This window comes from Arvicanthis niloticus, chromosome 18 (assembly GCF_011762505.2).
Source record: "Arvicanthis niloticus isolate mArvNil1 chromosome 18, mArvNil1.pat.X, whole genome shotgun sequence".
NCBI classification, from domain to species: Eukaryota; Metazoa; Chordata; class Mammalia; order Rodentia; family Muridae; genus Arvicanthis; species Arvicanthis niloticus.
Window position 1 is genome coordinate 14,012,167 of NC_047675.1, and position 24,538 is coordinate 14,036,704.

The 24,538-nt window shown below is 48.1% G+C and overlaps 1 protein-coding gene across 4 annotated transcripts in view; it reads right to left on the minus strand.

The window, feature by feature from the left end:
- The window catches only part of Abcc12 (ATP binding cassette subfamily C member 12), a 76,485-nt gene that overhangs the window by 18,791 nt on the left and 33,156 nt on the right, over positions 1-24,538 (minus strand). For 3 of the 4 annotated variants that reach the window (XR_013104805.1, XM_034522586.2, XM_076915556.1), the window contains exons 11-22: positions 22,961-23,032; positions 20,522-20,646; positions 18,103-18,175; positions 16,547-16,750; positions 13,060-13,194; positions 12,867-12,942; positions 12,702-12,770; positions 9,752-9,841; positions 8,674-8,777; positions 6,375-6,572; positions 5,464-5,690; positions 2,996-3,133 (exon numbers count right to left, since the gene is read on the minus strand). Coding sequence is in view for 3 of the 4 variants with exons in the window: in XM_034522586.2 (XP_034378477.1) it covers positions 2,996-3,133; positions 5,464-5,690; positions 6,375-6,572; positions 8,674-8,777; positions 9,752-9,841; positions 12,702-12,770; positions 12,867-12,942; positions 13,060-13,194; positions 16,547-16,750; positions 18,103-18,175; positions 20,522-20,646; positions 22,961-23,032 (1,511 nt within the window). In the remaining variant the exon portion in view is untranslated. Of the gene's footprint in view, positions 1-2,995; positions 3,134-5,463; positions 5,691-6,374; positions 6,573-8,673; positions 8,778-9,751; positions 9,842-12,701; positions 12,771-12,866; positions 12,943-13,059; positions 14,759-16,546; positions 16,751-18,102; positions 18,176-20,521; positions 20,647-22,960; positions 23,033-24,538 lie in introns of those variants that run through there. The other variant, XM_076915557.1, reaches the window with a different exon arrangement.

Consider the following 24,538-nt stretch of genomic DNA (forward strand, 5'->3'; position numbering starts at 1 on the left):
GGCCTATACTCAACAAAATTGGAAAATCTGGATGAAATGAACAATTTTCTAGACAGATATCACGTACTAAAATTAAATCAAGAGCAGATAATCATCTAAACAGTCCCATAACTCCTAAAGAAATAGAAACAGTCATTAAAAGTCTTCCCACCAAAAAAAGTCTGGGACCAGATGGTTTTAGTGCAGAATTCTATCAGGCCTTCAAAGAAGACCTAATACCAATTTTCTTCAAACTATTCCACAAAATAGAAACAGAAAGAACACTACCTAATTCGTTCTATGAAGCTACAATTATGCTCATACCTAAACCTCACAAAGACCCAACAAAGAAAGAGAACTACAGACCAATCTCTCTTATGAATATTGATGCAAAAATACTCAATAAAATTCTTGCAAACTGAATCCAAGAACACATCAAAACAATCATCCATCATGATCAAGTAGGCTTTATCCCAGGAATGCAGGAATGGTTCAATATTCAGAAATCCATCAATGTAATCCACTATATAAACAAACTCAAAGAAAAAAAAAAACACATGATCATCTCACTAGATGCGGAGAAAGCATTTGACAAAATTCAACATCCCTTCATGTTAAAAGTCTTGGAAAGATCAGGAATTCACGGCCCATACCTAAACATAGTAAAAACAATATACAGCAAGCCAGTAGCCAACATCAAACTAAATGGAGAGAAACTTGAAGCAATCCCACTAAGATCAGGGACTAGACAAGGCTGCCCACCCTCACCCTACCTATTCAGTACAGTACTGGAAGTCCTAGCCAGAGCAATTAGACAACAAAAGGAAGTCAAGGGGATACAAATAGGAAAGGAAGAAGTCAAAATTTCACTATTTGCAGATGATATGATAGTATACTTAAGTGACCCTAAAACTTTCATCAGAGAACTCCTAAACCTGATAAACAACTTCAGCAAAGTGACTGGATATAAAATCAACTCAAATCAGTAGCCTTCCTCTACTCAAAGAATAAACAGGCTGAAAAAGAAATTAGGGAAATGACACCCTTCACAATAGTCACAAATAATATAAAATATCTTGGAGTGAATCTAACCAAGCAAGTGAAAGATCTGTATGACAAGAACTTCAAGTTTCCAAAGAAAGAAATCGAAGAAGACCTCAGAAGATACAAAGATCTCCCATGATCATGGATTGGCAGGATTAATTTAGTAAAAATTTCCATCTTGCCCAAAGCAATCTACAGGTTCAATGCAATCCCCATCAAAATTCCAAATCAATATAGAGATAGAAAGAGCAATTTGCAAATTCATTTGGAATAACAAAAAACCCAGGATAGCGAAAACTATTCTCAACAATAAAAGAACTTCTGGGGGGAATCACCATCCTTGACCTCAAACTGTACTACAGAGCAATAGTGATAAAAAAAACTGCATGGTATTGGTACAGAGACAGGCAGGAAGATCAATGGAATAGAATTAAAGATCCAGAAATGAATCCACATACCTATGGTCACTTGATCTTTGATAAAGGAGCTAAAACCATCCAGTGGAAAAAAAAAAAGACAGCATTTTCAACAAATGGTGCTGGTTCACCTGGAGGTCAGCATGTAGAAGGATGGAAATCAATCCATTCTTATCTCCTTGTACAAAGCTCAAGTTCATGTGGATAAAAGACCTTCACATAAAACCAGATACACTGAAACTAATAGAAGAGAAGGTGGGGAAGACCCTCGAATACCTAGGCACAGAGGAAAAGTTCCTCAACAGAACACCAATGGCTTATGCTCTAAGATCAAGAATTGACAAATGTTTTGCCTGATTTTATGTGTGCCACCACATGCATGCTTAGGGTCTGTGGAGGCCATAGGGAGAGCATGGGCTCCTCTAGAACTGTAGCTACAGACAGTTGTGAGTTACAGTGGAATCACAATCAAAACTGGTCCTCTTGGAAGAGCAGCCACTGCTGTAAGCCATCTCTGTAGCCCTAGCTGGATTTTTCTTTTTTAAATTCTGGAATGTTTGTGTATGGAGAAGGGGACAGCTTGGAAGTGAAGAACAACTCCATGCCCAGAACTGGCTCATGCTTCCTCTGTGCCCTATACGTGGTAGTGTGCAGGTTATTCACCTGCTTTATTGTATCTTGCAGCACTGGGGATTCAGAGCAGGGCCTTGCACAGACGAACCAATGCTCGAACGCTGAGCTGCACCCCTAGATCTTTTTCTTAACTCTCTGAGTCTCACTCAGGTCTCAACTGGCTTTGATCTCACTGTGTAGCCAAGGATAGACCCTCTGGCCTCAACGCCCTTAGAAGCTGGGACCACGGGCTTGTGTCACTGTGCGCAGGTATCTGCAGATAATTTTCATGCATATTTTTTACTGTACCTGTGTCTTGGCTACGGTCTGCCACACGAGGTCAAGTGTGAGATAGATAGCAACCAGTATTCAAAAAATTGTTGAATTTGGGAGCTTTTCAGATTTGGGATTTTCAACTTATGAGTATGCATATAATGTGTACATGAAAATATGAGGAAGACTGGGATTTGAGGCCTACAAGTGATTTTGTATGTGTTCTGTGTCTTGATATTTTCCTAAATTGAACCCATTTAGCAAGAAATAAAACATACAAAGTTATACAGAGCTGGGGTGTAGCTCAGTGGGGAAGTGTTTACCTAACATTGCACAAGGCCCTGGGCCCATCCTCAGCATAACAAATGCATGTCCTCTCTCCTCTCTCCCTCTGTTTCCCTGTCCCTCTCTCTGTTCTTTCCCCACCCTCTCTGTCTCTGCCTCTCTGTCTCTGTCTCTCTCTGTGTCTCTCTATCTCTATCTCTGTCTTAGACACACACACTCATTCACACATAGACATACTTCTTTCAGGGTCCCAAATACTAAAAACAAAGCTCCCGACTCTGCCAGCTCTTTGCCTGTCCCTCAATTGCAAAGCAGCCCAGGAGGACCTCCCATCTGGGCTGGGCTGTGAGGTGGGGAGACCCTGGAGCAGGAACCCATCCACTCACTTGCTGATGCAACCATCCTTTTTGTCATAGGCGTGGATGACACCCAGTCCCTGCATGGAGGAGGTGATGTGAGAGAACCAAGGTGAGCGGCTGATGTTCTCCACCTGCTTGAGCTCCTGGACTCCTCGATGGAAAATGCTGTGGGGGAGGGGAGAACGAGAGGGTCACACGTGTAGTCCCAGGGAGCTCTTCCTCAGCACAGGCAGTCCAGCCTTGCCTTCCATGTGGCTGTTACGTCAAAGATAGGGTAATAACTGGAAGGGAGGAGCCTGCCATTCCTCTCCAGGGTGTACTGTCTTGCTGTGTGAGGGATGGGCTGACTGAGAAGTCTGAGGACATCATTACTTCATTTGCCATCAGACCCGAGTGCTTCCCGTAGCAAGAATGACATGCATTGCAGTCGGCAGTTCTAGACTTTGAAGACCCTAAGATTTTACACAGTGTAGCGCGTGAACACATGTCAACCAGTTTTTAGTAATTGGGATGGTTTGTATATGCTTGGCCCAGGGAGTGGCACTATTAGGAGGTGTAGCTTTGTTGGAGTAGTCATTGTGAGCATGGGCTTTAATATCCTTGTCCTAGCTGCCTGGAAGTCAGTCTTCTGTTTGTCTTCAGAACAAGATATAGAACTCTCATCTTCTGCACCATGCCTGCCTGGATGCTGCCATGCTCCTGCCTTAATAATAATGGAGCAAACCTCTAAGCCTGTAAGCCATCCCCAATTAAATATTGTCCTTATAAGAGTTGCTTTGGTCATGGTGTCCGTTCACAACAGTAAAACCCTAAGACAGTAACCAGTGAGGGAAAGAGAAAGAGGGGTCTGACCTGGTTGCCAGTGTGCGGCCCTGCAAAGGTAATTTTGTACAAACATATGATGACCTCAGGAACTGAGTTCAAAACTGAACTCTTTTGCACCTTATTGTCTTGAACCTTACATGGAAGCCCCAAGAGTCCTGATGACAGGAGACCTATGCCCTTGAGCACGCACACTTGCTGGCTATCCACTAGATAGCTTCCAGAGTCCCAACTAAAATTAACCCATAGAATGAGGAAAGCTCAGTAGCTCAGAGCTCAGTGGATTCATTGTAAACATATGGATAATTAGGTTAGGGTTTCTTTTTGGTCTCTCCTGTCTTTATAGCAAAGGATTGGTTATGTCAGGCGAACTTCTTTTATACCTCTACTAAGTCAATCAATAGCAATTAAGGAGACAGCAACCAAAGTGGTCAAACGGATAGAGGCATGAGGGATCTACTAGAAGCTCTGACACCCACGACATGCTTTGTATTTGTGATGGACTCTCAGGAAACAGTTTCAACTGGTTATCACAATAAATGCTTGCGTTTGAAAATGAGTGCTCTCCTCGGTGATACCAAGGGCACTGCAGTGAGTGAGAGCCGGCTCTGCTGAATCCCAGAACACCAGTCTCAATTCCCCTGATCACACCTGCTCCCGTTGGGTGCCCGTGTCAGTCTCCAGCCCCAGTACACCCCTCATGCATTTGCCGTTATCACTGCCTCAGACCTCGTGCATGAGTCTGAACTGTGACTACTCAACAGCTTCTCCCAGAGCACCTTCCTTGGCACACTGGTCCACCATCTTGGGTTGCCCTTGGTTGTGTCAATTTCCCTGACACCCAAAAGCCTCCCCCTTGTGAAACCCTGATGACACTGCTTTGTAAATGCCCCCTCAAACCCCCTTTCCTGTCTTCACCATGGCCACTCACGCCTGTCCCTCATCAGCCCTTTCCCAAACTCCAAATCTCTCCAGTTTGCTCACCATCCCATTGTAGCTTTAACTGAGGAGGACCTAATCCCCCTCAAACCTGCTCCTCTTACACAGGCAAGGCACACATTTTAATGACTAAGAACTTTAGGGAAGAAGAAACAGATTTGCAACATTTCAGGGTTCTCCAGCTAGCGTCCCAGCAAAGCTGGAAGTCTGGCACTGACCTTTCAGACTTATAGCTCTTTGCCCCTCACCCCCACTTGCAGCTTCCAATGTTCCTCCTGTTGGGCATGTACACATTCAGGGTCTGTCCCCATTCCCTTCCGCACAGCTCCATACATGGTAATCTTTAGCTGCAGTGAGAGCTGTTTCTCAAAATTCAAAGTGGCTGGAGATGGGCATCCTCGGAGCCCAAGGGTTAGGAATGAATCAGCAGACAGATGGCAAGCTTGCTTCCTAGTTTCCTGAACCTCCTAATAATTTACCCACCTCCCAGCATTGCCCTGGGGCCAAAAAGCCAGACGGATGCAAGGTACTTGCCATAGCACCTGGTGTATAACAAGTGCCAAGAATCTAGGATTCTCCCATCAGAGAAGAAAGCAGGCATTTACCATCACCTGCCTCCCAGCTGATAGACATATTCATTCATATTCTCTCCCCACCCCCACCCAGTGTGTTTGTGGTTTGGGGCGGGGGTGTTGGTTGGGTATTTCCCATTTTTAAGTTGTATATAGTCCTACCGTAGAAGAATGAGGAAGATTACAGCCAGGCCAGCCAGCACCACAAGGACAACGGGGAACACAGCAGCCATGATCACCAGAATAAACACCACCATAAAAAACTGCTGCAAAAAGTTCTCGGCGTGAAACGGCAGCCTCACGTCCAGCTCATCCATGTCTTTGGAAAAACGGTTCATTAGCCGGCCCGTGGGAGTTGTGTCAAAGAAGCTCATTGGGCTTCTGACGATCTGAGGAGAGAAGCAGAGAGAACTGAGTCAATGAGAGGCGGGACGGGAAAGTGGGGGGAGGGGGAGCGTTCGGGGAGGGGCAGACCTATTTTTTCCAAAGCATAGGCAAGGGGATCAGGTTATCTTGGGAAAACGAGGGTGATGCTCCCCATTCTTAGACCACTGCCATGAGTGAATTCCAGAGATACCCTGCCTGGGTATAGGGCTTCCTTTCCAAATCTCAGGTGCCTTCTGGGATAGGGGAGCCTAATACTCTCAGAGGAGGGAGGGATTTTGAGCCCCAGCAAACAAAATGCCAAGTCTATTGGTCTGTCTACTAAAGCATGAAGCAGATCTGTGTGCTCCGATAAGAGCCCTGGCAACCAACTACTGCTACCTGCCCAGTGACAGAAAGCAACAGCCCATTTTCAGGTTGTCACTACCTGGGGCTCTGAGAAGCAACGTGTACATCCTCTCCACCATTCTTCCGGCCTAAGAGTTCATGATGTATCCCTATTGCTCTCTGAAATTGGCCGTCCTGTATGGTACTCAAACAAGTAGAAGACGGCCTTGAAAACTAGATAACAGACTCCAGGAGGTCTGTCCTGTCCCCGGAGTCTAACACAATGTTTGGCACAGTATAAGGGCCTGCTTAGCCCTGTGGACTGAGCCATCAGGTGGTCCTACAACGCTCTGTGCTACTACCTTGTTAAACACTCTGTTGTGGAGAGAGGAGGACGCCATCAGTGTAGTGTTGGTGAAGGTAAAGCCTTTGATGATACCAAACATCAGCACAGACACCATGCTTGCTATGTAAACCAACTGGTACATGTGATGTTTGGTGTCTTGCAGGGTCTGGTCAACATTGCAGGCTGTCTTATTGCTCTGGGGTGCACAGATGACCTGCAACACAACAACAACAACAAAAACAAGTATCAAGAGCGGTAGTTCTGCTTTTGTGAGGAGGGAGGCTATTTCAGATAATCTTTCTGAAGAAAAGAAATGAAAAAGAGGCACATGGCTGTTAAAATCAGGTAGGACTGGCAAGATGGCTCGGTGAGTGAAGTACTTGCCACACATGCATGAGGACCTGAGTTCAGATCCCTAACCAGCAAGGCACGGTGGCACAGGCCTATAACTCCAGTATCAGGATTTAGGGGAAGGTGGGTAGATCACTAGGGTTCAGTGGCTAGCCACCCTCGACAAAACAATGAGCTCTAGAAACCCTACCTGAAAAATAAGAGAAGTAAAATACATACATGCATAGAGACAAACGCATTTTAAAAGAATAAAAACTTAAATTGACATCCACAATGAGTCGTGTAGGTAAAATCAAACCAGGTCCCTCAGGGACTGTCTGGGCTTTGCTCTGTCTCTTCCACAGAGGAGCACCTGATGGTGGAGAAAATACAGGTGTAGAACAGCTGTCCAGGAAGCTACCTGTGTCTCAGGAGACCTGCAGTGATGTTAGGCCAAGACGACCCAGAAGCAAAGTGGACCTCTGGATTCTAAGAAGCCGGCCTGGCTTCCTCTTAGGCAACCCAGACAGGCAGAGAATCAGGGACCATCCTCCCACCTGCCAAGGTACCCAGCAGCAGCCACCATCTAGTGAGATTCAGGGGTCTCTATGTAGAGTGATCCAGTTCCTCAATCCTCTCTCCAGCCTGTCTCCAAAGGTCAACTGTGGGGGTGCTGCTGCCCTGCTCTGGAGTCCCTGGCAAGAAAGAGGGAGCCTAGCAAACCCAAGGGGCGAGATCTCAGAGGATTCAACAAACTATATGGCTTCATCTCTCCCAGTAAGGAGACACAACATCACCAGCATTTCTGGAGAGAGGCCATCTTCCCCCTGTTGTCAAGAAATTGACAGTTTCATTTTTCTCTGGGCTGTGTGCTAAAAAGTCAAGGATGCCTTTGGGGAGCAAACAAACATGTTTCTTCTAAATGCCATTCTGCTGATTACAGTAATGGGGGAAATGTAAACCAGAGGTTGCTGATGGATGAGCGCCTGCAGAGGCAAAAGCATCCCTAGGGGGGTTAGTTGATGAAAGGCTCAGTTTGCAGAGCAGGCTTTGCAGTGCTGTTGGTGGTACCCACAGCATTCAGGGTCAGGAATAATCACAGGGGCACGCCACTGTTGCTGCATGTTCAGTGGCCTGTTGAGGAAGCCCAGAGTCCAAGGGATGGCTCCATTTGACCCTACATCTGAGGTCCTCTGAGGAATGGACAAAATCTTTATGAGCGGAGACATGGAAGGATACACATATTTGAAAAACAGACCTTGGTTTATTTGCACAGAGCAGGCATCTCACTGCCTTGTGATGTGGGAACAGCTCAGGAAGCTGTATCAAACAGATCTCCCCTCCCCCACACCCATGCATCCTTACTTTGATGTCATAGCAACAAGGTGCTATCACAGTGTAATCTTGGAAGATGAACAAGCACCCCAACCCCCACATTGAGCATACCCTGGAGCTCCAGGATGAGCTTTGAAACCAATGGTCAACAACAGGAAGATTCCAGCAAGCTGGAGGGAGAGGAGTATATTGGTCCTGCCCAGGAAGGGCCCTGACCAAAATAGAAACCCGGGGAGAAATGGAAGGCCCCCTGGCAGTCTTGAAGCACTTCCAAAGGCTGCATCTTTGGATCCCTCACTAAGGCAAGTTTCGGGAGTGTCTGTGTCCTTCCTCAGAGGAAAGTTCAAACTGATACTTCCTTACCCAGGACATGTGTGCTCACACACATTGGAACCATCATTTTTCAGAACCCCCTTTTTAATCTGAAAATGTATGTGTAAACTTTCAGGTGCCTTGCGTATTTAAAAAAAAAAAAAAAAAAAAAAAAATCTCAAGAATTTGAATTATTTGGCCCAGAAACTAGTAGCTTCATTGTCTCCAAAAGGGGCAAGGGGACAAAAGGTGACACTGGGTGTCACTCCTCTCTGTTTCGAAATCTCTGTTCAGTTTTGTTCCAAGACACAGACTCAACATTTTCAAGGGAAACTCACCTGGGAGCCCCTGTCTAACCAGATCCCCAGCCACCAAGTGCTGAAAGCAGAGCTGCCCATCATCAGGAAGAAGAGACACAAAACCAGGAAGGAGACCAGGTACCCTGATGGAGAAACGGAGTTGCAGATGTTAGAGCCAGTGGCTGATTCACCTACCCTGAGCCCCATCCTTGGGATTCCGGATAGTCAAAGACTGCAGAGAGAAGACCACATTCACATGCTAGTAAGGACACAGGTACATGCTACCATGCTCACTAAGAGCAATTCAGTATTTGCCAAAAGCAAGTCAAGAGTCCAGTGGGGTGGGACAAGACTGTTGTTCCACATCTGGGAATGCTTGGTTAGGTAGATCACAATTTTGAGGCCAACCTGGGCTACACATTAGATTTCATCTCTAAATACCCAAATCCTTAGTCTTACTGGAAGAGACTTGTACATGCAGATAGTCGGTTGTGTAATGAGCTGATTGCTGGTATGCTCAGCAATCAGACCGTGTGTGTGTGTGTGTGTGTGTGTGTGTGTGTGTAAGTCTATGTGTGTGTTTGACTATGTGAGCGTGTGAGCATGTATGTATGCATGCATAGGAGTGTGTGGGAGTGCATGGGAATAAGTGTGTGTGCCTGCATTGGGGTGTTGTGCATTTGCGGGTATGTGTGTAAGGATGTGTGTGTGCATGGAAGTGTGTGCATTTGTATGTGTGTGTATGTGTGTGCATGCACATGTGTGTGTGCATGCACATGTGTGTGCATGCATGCGTGTGTGTGTGTGTGTGTGTGTGTGTGTGTGTGTGTGTATGTGTGTGTGTATAAGAACCACCAATGGCTTCTGGCTGCTGCCCACTCAGCTCCAATAAAACAGAACCTGGCAGCTTTAATGGAGGTAAAAAATGACTGCATTTAAAGGGCTATATTATCAGACTTTAGGTTTTAGGGGGAAATGAAAGCACTGATAAGCAGCCCTGGCACACGCATAAAAGGAGTAATTGGTGACGGAATCATAAAGAACACGAGCCCAACAGTTTAAAAACAGATTTTTAAAATGCAAATTAAATCAAGAAACCTGATGTTTTATACCAAACCTCCAGAAGCTTTAATATACGTGTGATATGTTTTCCAGGTCACGATTCCTTCTTGGGGGGATTCAATCTGGATAAGCTGGTGCGTGGGAGCTGCAGAGACAAACACAAGGCCATGAGCCCCATGGCCAGCAGGGAGTTGGGGAGGGAGGAGGCACACAGCGAGGCCAGCATGTCCCCTGAGCACCCTCCCTATTTTCCACATGCTTTCAATGTTCTAATATACCTCGCTCATTTTATATTATGTGATCCTCCCTACCACCCTGCAGGGTGCATGACTTGGAGCCTTTTGAAGACTCTATGGTGTTCACTAAATGCTTAGACCTGGGAGTCCAGGGTTGTGCTGGCTCCCAGAACTGAATGTCAGGCAGAAGACACAAATGAGTATACAGTGTGTCTGTATCCATTGAGAGCTCCCGAGTTCCAGTTGGGCTGTGTGCCTTGCTGTGACAGAACAGCTGGACGTGATCCGTCTGTGGTCTCCCTTCTACCTCACAGATGCCTGATGGACAAAGCCCCATCATGCTGTGCCCGGGAGCCTGCAGATGTCTTTGGGATGTTCCACTCTCTTCTCAGGCTGCAAAATGTGGGAAAGGCGGCATGTGAGAGCAACCCAGGGCAGAAGTGGTAACAGTCCTTTCAGCGGATCCAGGGGAGTGACTGGCAGCCTTTGGACTTGTCCTGGGCTTGAGAAAATACTTGAGCAGTGGGTGGTGAGGGCGGCTGCCCAGCCTTCAGCGTGTGCCCTGCCCTTTCAGCACCAGGCCAGGCACTCCTCAGTCCAGTGGCTAACCTTGGGAGATAGGGTCTGTCTCCAGTGATGTTTCACAGTCTGCTTCCTTGTCCAGAGAAGGGTGGGTGGTGAGAAACACGAGGAACAGCAGTCTCCTTCCCCGCCCACCCACCCCCGGCCCCCAACAGGATGTCAGGTGCTGAGCATCCCCCAACAAAGACTCAAGAGGTATCTTATTGGTTCCCTTTGGGCTAGAGAGACTTATAGGCCATAAAAATAGGTTGTCTTTCCAAATGTGCATATCTCACAAGTGGCATTAGCAGTGACAGAGTCCAGTAACTCAAGACTTTCTTCTTCATATTTTAACGTTCTGAAATTCAGCTGTGCCTTCCACTTTAAAGAGAGCTTTAAAGAAGAATGTTGACTTCAGTGTGCAGCTGTGTACACTTCCCTTTTGATTGTTCGTTTTCTTGCTTTGATTCGGAAACAGTATATGCTGTGGTCATCCAGGCAAACCTCAAACTCATGATCATCTTGCTTCTGCCTCCCTTGTTCTGGGATTACAGGCCTGTGCCACCACACCTAGCCAAAACAGTGTGTGTGTGTGTGTGTGTGTGTGTGTGTGTGTGTGTGTGTGTGTGTGTGTGTGTGTGTTTTGCTACATATTAGTGAGGATCAGAACTCTTGCAGGAAGCCACCTCATTGTAATCCCTGTCCCTAAACAGGCTGAGGTCCAGAGTTTGTGCCCTGGGGACAAGGGAAGAATAGCAACCCTCTAAGGAAAAGGGTAGCCTCGACAGCTGGCCCTGGTCAATCTCACTTTCATCTCTCCTTCCTCATCTCCGGAATGTTCTCATAACCTGGCCTTTAAGCCCTCTACTCTCTCCCATCTTTTCATCACGTTACCCCTAGGAAACTCCTATGCATCCCTGAATGACTAGTGTAAAGATTGCCCCTTCTGTGGAGCCTCCCACAGTCTTTCTGTCACGCCTACATCAACTCCCCATTCCCTTTTTCCCAGTTTGCCACAGCTACTCATTTGCCAGTGACCTTTACCAGGCTATACGTTAAAATCTGAGAACAGAACATCTCTTCCCTGTTTCAGGACATGGCACTCAATGCAACATTTACAACTTATCTGTTGAATGGATGTATAACTTGATCCAGCCTCAATCCCTCTGCAGCTTTGTTACCTTTTCTCAATGCTCCCTATGAAGAGTGGGGGTTCTCAGGCTTGCTCTTCCCTCTACACCATTCCCACATGCTGCTTTGACCACTCAGGAGGGAGGACGGCAGAGTGGCACGTGGAAATGATCTAGACCTCACTTCCAAAAGTCATCATGTTCCAGGCACGTTGCCGGCTACTTCACACACACTGTCTCATTTAACAAGACTCTCTCTGATGTTAATTCTATCACTTCCCTCCTTTGTAGATAAAGAAACGAAGGTTAAGAAGTGTCCCGTTTTATGACCTGATCAGTGATGATACCAACGGACCTGCTGTCATGGAAGGGGAAAGCTCATGAGACCTCAACCCTACACAAAGAACCACAGGCAACTAAGAAACAGCAAGAGCAGGAGAAATTGTCTTCCCCAGGGAAGAGCACACCGATGGGTTACTCAATATCAAATGGCCAGCCCTGAAAACAGGCATACAAGCAACATTATATGGACTGAGCAGATTGTATTCTTATATTTGAGAATACACACAACAACAAGTAAAGCAAAAGGCGTCATGAATTTGAAAGAGAACAAGTGTAGGGGTGCAGGGGAGGTTTTAGAGGAAGGAAACAGAAGTTGGAAATGATGTAGTTGTATTACAATATTAATTAATTAAAAGAGGGGACAATTTTTTGCTCACGGTGACCCCAAAACAGAAAGAATGAACGCACTAATGGGCATGTCCTCTTTCCCCTTTTTATTCCATCTAGGTCCCAGCTTAGGAGAGAGTGCTGCCCTTATTTAGGGTGATTTTTCCTTGTTGGTAACTGTCTCTGGGAATGTCTTCAGAAACAACCCAATAGAGCCTTTTAATCTTCAAGGGGCTTCACAACCTGGTCGAGTTGGCAGTTGACATTACCCTGTGTGAGCTCACACTACAACACACCACCATCCTCACTTCCCAAAGCGATAACCACTGTGCTTCCACTCCTCTACTCAGATAGCAGATGCCTAGCATGTCCTCCCAGGTACATAGCCAAGGGAAAAGATGGTAAATACCTTTTGTATCCACAAACTCTTCTGTTTCAGGTTCTTTTCCTTCATCTTTTTCATCTCCTGAAGCCAAGACTAGAATGAGAAATTGAATAATAAATAAATGAAAAGGTCTATGTCCACTCAGAATCCAGGGGCAGTGTGAGAGAGAGGACTGTCGTCTGACTGTACCAGCATCTTCATCCCTCTGAGCTGGGCTCTCCTTCAGGGTCTCCACCATGGCTACATTGTAAATGTGCTCTGGATCCTGGAGATAAAATGAAATGACTTCTGAAAGTGAGCTGACTGACCTCTCCCAGGCGGAAAGCCACGAGGGGTGAGAGGGGGCTCTCCATCCCACTCACCAGGCAGGCACATGGTTTACCTTGAACTGCAATCCCCGGAGGTTGTGGATCAGCTTTGCATAGCGCCCTCTCTCTTCCATCAGCTCCGTGTGGGTGCCCTTTTCACAAATCTCTCCATCTTCTAACAGGATGACCTCATCACAAGACTCCAGGAACTGCAGAGACAGTGCAGCTGTCCACAATGACACTGCCTCCTCGCTAGGAAAGACCTCACTCCCAACTTCCCTTCGCCGAACTCCCAGCCTGCTGTCCCAGGTGCACTCAATTACTGGGGTTTTCAATCCTGGCACTATTAGCATTAGGGGGCAAATAATTCCTTGTCTTCCGGGGCTGCCCTGTGCATTGTAGACTGTTTCACAGTCTCCCTGGGTCTCTACCCACCAATAGAATGCCTTTCCCTAGTTGTGATGAGCAAAAATGTCTGCAAGCATTGCCAAATCCCCCGGGGGGAGGGGGGAGGCAATTGAGAACCACTGAGCTAGTCTCCAGTGTCTTCAGTACAGAAGCTGGACACTGGCTGCCACAACAAGGTAATTGAAACTTCCGTTTCTTCTATCTGAATGAACTACCCTACTAACAAATCTGATTGACTATTGTGGAGGCCAAGGTTTGGGAAAGATAGAAAACAGGATCTCAGTCCTGTGAGAAGCCCCACCCCACTGAGCCCATGGAGTAGAAACCAAGTCACAGGCCACACCCCCACCAGCGTCACAGGTCACGCCCCCAGCAGCTCTAACATGACAATAACTATGAGCAATATTACATGCCCCGTTTTACTCAAAGCAATCCTGCTTTTCTGATTCTGAGACCCTTCACGTCCACATCAATCCTGGGATTAAAGAATTCTGCTGGGAGGGACTCACTTTTATATTGGAAGAAGAAAGAGCCCTCCTTGATTGATCCACCCAACAAAGTCCCCTCTTAGAGGCAGGCAAGATGCTGTAAGACTGGGAACAGTTTGACCTAAAGAAGTAAGGCGTCATGGCAGGGCCAGAGTTCCCGATTTGTACTTCCCCTCTGTTCAAGGCCAAATCCCAGTTGGCTAAACTTGACTAGAATCCTGACAGCAAAGGGCCCCACTGATGGTTGTACACCTCAGGGGGTGGGTGGTGCCCAAATGCTTCAACCAGTGCAGTTCCGCAGTTCCAGCAGCTTGGATAGCTCTAGCCTCTGACTCCCCTATCCATTACTGGGAGCCTTCCCCAGGCAGCCCAAGCAGGAACCTGACTCCTAGTGCCCAGTGGAGAGACACCTTCTGCTTCTGACAGAACCTTTCCCTCAGTGGAGACACACTTGGACCTCAGGCATCATCTTCTGGTGTTTCACAACCTGATCTTACATCTTATCTCCCATCCTCCGGCAGCTCCCAGCTAGAGAAAGCTGGTAGCTCAGGTAAGCCATTTATTTTTTTTCACATGAGGAGAGGAAGCACACAGGGCCCACTACAGGCTTTTCTGTCTGTGTGTGTCCACCACCCAGACTTGGAAGGGCCCAGCAAATGTCCCTCTGGCCAGCAAGCCCTCTGCTCACTCCAGTGACACCAGGTAGCTTTGTGTAGTCACACTCTGCAAACACTTAGGAAGCTAAGCCGTGAGTAGATCCCAGCAGCTAGTCAGACTGCTGGCCTCACTATGTTTCCTCATGTAAACAGATGAGTGGCTGTCCTGGCCAGCTACTCCAAAACATCTGAGGTCAGAACAGCTAAGAAATGTTCTGGAAAGCCCCGGGGGGGGGGGGGGCTGCAGTTTGAGGTTGAGCCTTCCCCTCCCCCACAAAGAACGGGATGAAGAGTATATCAAGATTATGGTGCCACCTGGTGGCCTTCTTCATCTCCCAACAAGCAAAAAAAAAAAAAGTGAGCTACAATGACCTTGGAAAGGTGTGACTGCTGGAGACTATGGGAAAATACCAGGTTGCCTAAGGTCATACCACAGGCTAGTGAGTATCAAAGATGGGCCAGGCATATGACTATGATTTATCTTCCATGAGGGATACTGGAGAGACAGCTCTGTCTCACACCTGTCAGGACCAAGTCATCATCCTCCAAGACCCAGGACTCCTCAGGAAGACAGTTCTCCCAGGGCAAGCTGATGCCACAGACTGAAGAATCACAGGCCAGGGCTATGGTAACCATACTTAGGAATCTAGGCAAAACATGGGATTCCAGACTGAATCCAGCCAGCCTTCTTCTTTACCTCGGCCCTGGCCTGCAGAGGACCTAGGCATTCTTGTCCAACTAACCTGACTCAGTATTTTCTAGAGTTGTGGCACTTCTGCTAAAGAAACCGGATACCCATGTGTACAAAATTTCAATGCTTAAAGCTTATTCTGGAAGGCTGGGGGGAGGAGCTGGGTTTCCTGGGTCTTTGAGAAGGCCCCCTCTCTTCAGAGCGGTGGTCTTCCTGGCCTCAGCCAGAAGGTCCCAACATACTGGCTGCAAAGTCCTATAGCTATGGCAACCTTACTTCCTGCTTCAACCTTCACCAGCTCAACTTCCCCTTCACTGAAAGGCAATGAGATCTGCCTCCTTCCCTCAGATAAGGCCTGCTGAAGAGGAAGACGAGGCTTTTGGCACCAGTGCCCCAACAGATCACCTCCCAATGTCTGTGGAATGTTTTTCTACATTGATACTTGGAAGTACACACACATACACACACACACACTCACACACACACACACACACACACTCACACACACACAGCATATCTCCAGGACTCGACATAGAGAGATTAGAGAGAGACATCATAAGAGGGGAACCCTAGATTATCTTCGGTAGAGAAGGGGTCCTAAATTCCCACCAAGAGTTCAGAAACTATATGTGTGACAGATGCAACAAGGTCTCTGACCATGTTGCCAAACCCTCCAGTTCACTTAACGTAAGTCCTGTCCCTTTCTTCAGCAAGATTCATCCTTCTAAGCCAGAGGGAGACTACTGCTCAAATGGGAATAGGGTCTAAGAAGGCAGAGGAGCCCCGAAGCCTTGGCATTGCCCACTGATCCTGGCCTCCAGACCCTCTCCTGGGCTAGAGGAAGACTGGGCCCCTTGTCACAAGAGCCACGACTTTCTGGTTGAGGAAAGAAAACAGAGCTTCCATGATCATCAATGAGGAGCCCCTGACCTCGGGCCCATCAAGTCCCTATTGGAGAATGGGTAGAGCCTGACTTGTCCCTGCCTGGCTCCCCATTTCCTTGGCACCAATATCCCAGATCTCAGAGCCAACTGATACTAGAAAAATCTACCCAGTGGTGGAGGAAAGGTCTTGTCTCCACTGACCACAAAGTAAACCAATGGAAGCCATACACAGAGAGAAGCAGGTATCAATATCAGGAAGCTGGGGTGGCTGCTGGACTCACCAGTGTCTCCTACCTTCCCTGCCCTCTCCACCCCCTGTCCAGGTAAAGCCACTTTTGGGTGGAAATGGCATATTTAAGCTGAATAGGAGTCCCTGTGAACATCAAGTGCTGCACTCATCCCAAGGCCTCACGGATCAGGGGCATCGCAGTCACCTGCAGCTGGTGGGTAACCAACACAACCGTCTTCCCCTTGAGTGTCTTCTTAATGCACTCTTCAAAGACATGCTTCCCTACGTGGGCATCCACAGCCGAGAGTGGGTCATCCAGCAGGTAGAGTTGACGGTTGGCATACACGGCACGCGCCAAGCTGATCCTCTGCCTCTGTCCCCCAGAGAGGTTGACGCCCCGCTCCCCAATCTGTAGACAGAGATAATAACACTGCCCATCATTAAGTCTGCCCGCTACCCCATGGTCTTTGTATACCAGGAGCTTCCCAAAGCTCCTCAGGACTCGGGGAGACAACACACAGCCTTGTTATCTCTGCACACAAGCTCCTCCGCCCCTCACACTAGACAATGCCAGCTGGAAGAATTCCATCTCCCTCACTTCATGGAAGCACAGTGCCAACTGGGAACAGCTCTTTCTGACTCTGAGTCAGGGTGCCTATCACATGACTCCCACTTCCCAGTGCACGGTCCACTAAATATATATATATTGATTGATTGATTGATTGATAACAGAAGAGGGGTTTTCCGGGGTTGTTTTGTGTTTTTGTTTTTGTGGGTTTTATTTGATTTTGGAGAAGGGAGCTTTGGAAGACTGTATAGTGAATAGTGAAAAGGAGGGAAAGCTCCTGGAAGATGGACCAGGGACCCTATGTTCACTTCTTTGTGTACAAATGTGTGTGCCATGAACCCATCATAAATCTCTAAGACCAATCCCTAAGACCCAGCACTTAATCTGAGGCATGAATTAGATGCTCAGTTAGCATGCACTGCAAGATGAAAATCTAGGTTATGTTTTTCTGGGAAACCGATCCTCCTGAGTTCAGAGTGGACCCCACTGTACTCAGATGCCCAGCTGCTGAGCCGGGAGCCGCCGGGAGCTGGGAGCCAGGCAAAAACAGTGACACAGGAACCAGGAGCTCACATTTTAGCACCGGGCATCCAAACCCAGCACTCAACATATTCACCAAGTGCTAACCAAGAAGCATTAATTGCAGCACTTGGTGGCAAACCGCTGCTGACTGTGGGCCTCCAAAGTCTCCCTCAGTGGAGCTCCATTAGCTCCTGAAAGTCTAGGAGGTGGCTGGACACCTTGGCGGGCTGGCAGGGGTGTACAGATATAACTTGAAAGGGGAAGCCGGAGCCACACACATGAGCTTTCAGAAAGGCCATCCACTTCTGACAGAATGAGAGACTTCCTGGGCTGCACAGAAGCAGAGAGCAAGAAGGAGCCCTGAGACTCCCAACTACATGAAATACTCTGGACCACTGTGCTGAGCATAGAGCTGGGCCTTGAGGCCAGGGAGCAGCTGCTCAGGAACTCTTCTTGCGATGGCGAAAGGGTTGGAAGTGGTCTGTGGAAGCGACCAGGATGAGTCAAACCCAAGCAGGCTTGGGTCTACCTACCTCCATTTGGTGGATCCCAAAGAATCCATGATAGGCAGAAACCAGACTCTGGCAGCATTTCCATGGGACTTTCTGCCTCTGTGACATGTGGATATGGATCCAGGGTCATCTGGGGAAATGGGTCTCAGCTCTGCTTACCTCAGTCAGGTCTCCATAAGGGAGGCTGTTCAAGTCCTTCTGGAGACCACAGACGTGAACTGTGTGTTGGTACCTGTGGGCATAGAGGTCAGAATGGTAAGACCAGCGCAGAGCATGGCTGCCTGGGCTGCTCCCGAAGGAACCACCATCGATGCCAGCACAAGGCGGGGATCTTACTGCCATTATTCTCAGGGCTCCCAGGCAAGTTGCCTTGTCCCAAAGACCGTGTCTCCTTGACCCCTAGGGTGTCCCCTTGATGCAAAGTTGGTCTCTCCCCCTACAGTGTTCATGTCAAGCAGGGGAAATGACACCAGTGACTACAAAATCCTGGGAAGGGAATCAAGATGTGAGCTAAAGTTGCTGAAGATGGCATCCAGGGAGACACAGGGCTGAATCAAGGCCAGGAGTGGAAGAGAAGATGCATGTGATGGAGCAGCATGGAGTCACATGATCACAAATGTCAGCCCTGGCATCTAAGCCTCTTCTGCTCCATAAGCCACTATGCCCACCCATCATCTCTACCATATCGGAGAGAATAAGATATAGTCACAGAAGACGTCACTTCTGGGGAAAGAGGAAAAGTGGGAAAGGGACCCTAGCTCTGGAGCTTCCAGGGATGTTTTGTCCCTCGATGTCAACCATTCTCAAGCCTTGGGAGTTCAGACTTGTGTGGACTTAGCTAGCTCTGCCCAGCCAAACTGCTAGAGCAAATTCCTTGTGTTAGCAGGCACAGCTCCACTCAGCCCACTAGTACAAGCCCACCTCTTGGAGCATCTGGCACCACACAATCTAGTGGAATGTGAGGCCCCGTGGTAAGAGAGAAGCTGCCACTCTGCTGCTTTCACTTTCTCTGTATCTCATCCACAGTGAGCAGACCTGTCCCCAAGGCACCACAGTGGCCCATAGCCTCAGAATCTTGTCACTGCTCTGAATAGCTGGTTTTCCTAGTGGCACTCTCATTTCAGCCCCGTCCAAGCAGCTACTGTACCCCACAAGTCCTGAGCCTGAGCGGGAGACTTTTGTCCCACTTGACAAGCTGCATGCCTCAACTAAGGATGGTTGGTAACTACAATATTCCCATAACAGCCTTTGCCTTATGTTCTCACAGCCACAAACTGTTCCGCCATGTCTTCCTTGCCCTGATGGACTGAAACTCTCTGGAACCATGAGCCTTAATAAGTTTTTCCTCCACTAAGTTGCTTCTGTCAGGTTATCCATCGTACGATGACACTAAAGTAACTTGTACAAGCCCATTGGGAGCAATATCGGTGTTCCTTATGGTGCCCTGCAGAAGGCAAGCACTTGGTTAATATTTGCTATCTTCCACCTCCTTGTCAGTAAATTAAGTACCTGTCCTTACAGCCTGCTTCTGTGGGAACAAAAGACATTCCAGGTAGGGATGGGGCAGAAGTAGCAAAGGGGATTGTGGCTATGAGATGCTGAGCTGAGCAGTTTGGCTCATGCCAAGGACTCCCACCACTAATCACATGTGAGCCTTCTGCTGAGGATATCACAGCCAGGGAAAGAGGAGGAAAGGCCACAGACTTCTTGCTGGGAATACACTTGCTGACCAATGCTAGCCCATAGGATTCAGAGTCCATGGGCTCAGAAAATAAGAGAAGTCCAAACTGTAACCAGATAGATTCCTAAGTCTGACTCCTTATGTCAGTCCTGTGGTGTCTGAGAAATTTTTGAGCAACCCCGCTGTCATGTAGCCCCAATGTTAGCATGTGCTGCCGAAGCCCAGGGCACAGGTCCAAGACTCGAGGCTTGTGGACAGTCAGCTCACCCCTTTGAGCTGCAGCTTTCCCACCAGTAAAATGAGATATAACACCTGGTTCTCCCTAAAGGCATGGTAATGGAACTTACCCCAGTCAAGCCTGCCTAAGAAGTCACTGTTTTCCAGAGCTTAAAGATAATGACCCAACCCATATCAAAGATTTATGAACTGGAAATTTGATTTTATCTCATTAGACAATTTGAGGACACTATCAACAATATACTCATATAGTGTCCGTGTGAATTAATTGTGCCGGGACTGACTAATTGCATGCCTTCTGCTCGTGATCTCAAGCAAAGTTTTAGTTACTCAGCCTAAATCCAAATTGCAAGGCTCATTTTTCACCAGTGAGGCAACATATGCCCTGTTACAGAGAACCTCAGAGCATATGGTACTCTGCCCCGGGAAGGAAGTGACAACCACACCCTCTTCTCACCAGGCCATGTGGTCTGCAGAACATGCCTCTCCTGAAGTTCTGGGTCAGAAAAAGAAATTCCAGTTCCTGGGCAGACCCCACGGTTGTTTCATCAAAACTCATTAAAGGACCCTTTCTACTTAGTAACCCTTCTCAGTGGCCTGAGAGTCTGAAGCAGGTGGCTCAGGTACTACAATGCCAGATACATCCCGGGTCAGTGATACCTTTGGTGGTTGTACTTCTCTCCAAACAGTATATTCTCTCTCACATTTCCATGAAAGATCCATGCTTGCTGAGAAACGTAAGCCAAAGGTCCATTGACGGCCACGACCCCTTTCTGTAACTGCATCTAGAGGGACGATAACCAGAGAACTCTTAGAAAACACGCTCTGGGGTTGCTCCCAAATGCCCTCTTACTGCACGAGCATTAGTCACATGGATACAAGGGAGGGGGTGACAGATGTCTCATACACATCCTGTAAAGCCCAAGTGTGCTGTTGAGGGTCTCTAGGTGGGACATTTGCAAGGGCTAGGCAGGAGGTTTAGGGAGCAGGTAGTCATGAGTCCTGCTGCCAGCTGGAGAGTGCAGGCTATACTTAGCTCACCTCTGGGCCAACTACAGCAAGATGCCTTAAAAATGGATGAGGAACAAGAGGCCCCCTTCCACTAGGTGTGCCAAATGGGTCTCTCTCCTTAGCCAGATTCCTGAGAGCAGAGCACAGTGTATCCTCCTGGGGCGGAGACCTCAGGATGCCCCACTTAAAGAAGTAGCCTTGACTCAGTCACAGGGTTGTAACCATGCAAGAATTCAGGCCTTAAGGGGACAGAAGTCCTTTTTATTTTTTCCTCACAAAGAATGAGAAATCCACTTCCATGTGGCACTTTGGGACTTTGGTAGCATTGAGCAACCTATTTAGAAAACACGTGAGGCCCAGTTTGTAACACTGAGGGTCCTCAGGCACTTCAGCTGACCCCCCCCCCCCAAAAAAAGTGTACTTCTGATAGACAGTGGTAAACAGTATCTGTGACACCAAGATCTAATGCTGTCAGGAGAGGATGTCTGTAGGGCTGATGACCATGGGAGTGGTGGCAGTGTGGCTCAGCAGGGAAAGTGTCACATGGTGCCATGTGGCAATGGGAATGGTTGAAGGGGCCTCGAGTTAGACTTGGAGAAGAGATGACATTAGCAAGAGCAATTCTAGGCAGGTGCCTTCCAAGGACGGTGCTGAGCCGGCTTGACACCGTGGTTGGTCCTGAGGACTCAGCTCTGACTAGCGTGTATGCTCCCATTTTTAACTTTCCTTGGCCATTTTGTAGATGAATAAAGCAAGGTCCAGTGGGGCTCAGTTTCTTTGTCCAAAGGAAAATGGTGAACATGTGACCGAGACAACGTGGTGGCTTGGCTCCCAGGCCACGCTCCAGGTCATAGAAAAGTGATCCCCTCACTGCTTCATAGAAGATGGGTTCTATTTTCTCTGAGATGCTCCCGAGGAATAAATCAGAGGGTAGGGGTTAAAGGGAGACATGTTTCCTTCCATTACATATCAACACACCGAGAAGAGGAACTAGCTGGGAACAAATGAGCTTCCCAACACCAGGAGGTCTGAGCATGGCCTGGAGCATCTCCTACTTTGTTGAGAGACCCTTGCTGATGGTTGGAGAGTGGGGCTGGTTTGCAGTGTGCCACTGACTCTAGGGTGCTCACAGAGACACACATACTTAGGTCCTAGAGCCTACCCATCCCAGGCCCTAGGTTCTTCTTCCTCACCTCCAGGAAGGAGAGAAGTAGTCACTCTCCCAGCAGAGAGTTGAGGGATGCCAAGGAAGCTGACCACATTGACCCTTACAAGACTCACGCCCACATTCTAGTGGGGCCCTGCTGAGCTTCGTTTCTCTATTCCTTCAGAGGTTGCCCAAATTCTTTCAACCCCCAACTCAATCAATCTTCCCTTTAGAAACAACAGTGGGCCAAAGGAGATGGTTCCCCAATCTCCTTAAAACCTGCCTTATTCATTTAGGGTGAAGCTTGCAAAACACGGTAACGGGGAGGCCATCTGTGAATAGAGTAAATTGCCTTACCACCTACATAGGGTCTCACAGCTAGACGTGTCAGAGACAGTCCTAAGAGGACTTAGGAACCTCCCTCTTCCTATACAAAGTGGTCAGAGCAGCTAAGGTCACACTACCCCCATGCATTCATTCAGTCCCCCTTTTTATAAGGCGCTCTGGCAGGTATTTGGGGTTTTGGAAACAAACAATAAAAAAATTCATCAAAAGTCACCGTGAGTCCCAGTTCATTCCCCACCAAGCTGCTTTGCTGGATTTTATAAATCAGGACAGCCATGGGAGAAGCCACAGACGTAATGATCCATCACTTATTTAGACCAACATGGAGCTGGAGGCAAGGAAGCAATCACTGTTTAACACCTGTCTTCTGGAGGTAAACCCAAAAGTGTGTGAAAAATCTTGGCCCGTGTCAAGCCAGACGTGGAGATGGCAAATGCATCAACCCAAGGGACTCATTGGCAACCATGACGTTGACCTTGTGCAGCAAAACCTGACCACTGTTTTACAGGCTGCCTCAGCCCCCACAAAGTCTACAGCAAGGAACCTGTTCCACAGTCCTGTCAATGTGGTCTCTCCAGTTCTCACCATACACTCACCTGTCCTAGGAGAGCTGAAATGAGGGAACTCTTCCCACTTCCAACATTCCCGCATATTCCCAAGACCTTCCCCTGTCAGAGAAGTAGAGACCAATCAGTCACTCCCCCATAATCTTAGGGGTGGGGTAGGGGGCTTGGAGCTTGGGCTCTATGGTGACCAGTCCAGGCAGGACAAAAGGCTACTACTTTCACCTCTACAAGGTGGCAGCTGCAGCCTCAGGCCCCAAGCCTAGTGTGCACAGCTTGGAAGGATGCGGAGATGCATGTCTTAATTAAGCGCCCTGCCTCCTGAAGCGAGCAGACTACCCAGAGGGCTTGTGGAAACCTGGAAATCCTGCTCACACATCGATGCAAATCAGCCTTGTGCCAGTTTAAGAGACAAAGGCCCTGGGCAGGAGGGTTGTCCTGTGCCTAGAGACCAGGAAGTGACTCTAATGGCAGGTAAAGGAAGATATGACCCGGTGGGGGCCGGCGTGGGACATCCTTCAAATATAGAGAGCTGGGTGATTTCAGAAGTCTATTTTTTCATGAACTCTTTCATCATAACAACTCAAATTAGAACACCAAATCATTTTGTTATCTCCATGGGATGACTTTATAGCTGAACTTGTGTCAACTCAGCCATCAAGTTGTCATTGAGCACTTGTGATGCGCCAGGCATTGTTCTGAGCGCTGCCAGCCACCTCACCCTGACTCCAGGGTCGTGGAGGAGGCACAGTGAATCCCAGTGCAATCCTAGCCACTCAGAGGATGGACCCAACAGGTGGACCCAGAGCTGGTCCTCCACAGAGTTCGTGTTTTAGCTGGAGATAGACAGAAAGGGAAGCAACTGAAATACGCAACTTGTCCAATGTGTGTTGTGGAAGGGGGGAGGTGAGTGGGCATAAATGGAGGCGCGGGGAAAATGTACTCCGAAGGTGGGTGCATCTGCTTGTGCTGGCCTGGAAACACGTGCTGAGTGAGAATTTGGGAGAATTTGGGAGGTGCAGGTGGTACCAGGAGCAAAGAGGATGATCCAGGTAAAGAATGACACCGTAAAGATCAAGCACCTCCTGTTAAGTCAGCCCACGCAGAAGGCAAATGAAGCACCAGGCTTCTGAGAAGCTCAAGCAACTTCTGAAAAAGTGAGCTCAGATGCGTATACTACCCCGACATCCCTTTACTACCTGTGGGCTACTGACAAAGTGCTAGTACTCTAGAGTGGAAGATGGCTGTAAAGAGGTCAACTCAGAGCCTTTGGAAAATTCCACCAGGACCCTCTCTTTCCAGAAGGGAGAAGTCCTCAGAGCTCACAGGCACCCCTCCCCTCCAGAAGGGAGAGGCTGATCACATTCCTCAGGAAGACCACAGGGGGGACCTGCAGATAAGGGAAGCTCAGAGCACAGAGACACATTCCTCAGGGCAGACCGACCATTGCCCCCCCCCCCCCCCGCAGATAAGAGAACCCTTGCTACCTCATTCCCTAAGAACCAATCAGTTTAAAAGTCACACTGTTCTGCTAATCACGTTGTGCCTAGTGGCTGTTGCTCTACTCTACCCATGAAAACTGTGTAAAAACTGGCTGAACGGACCACCCCA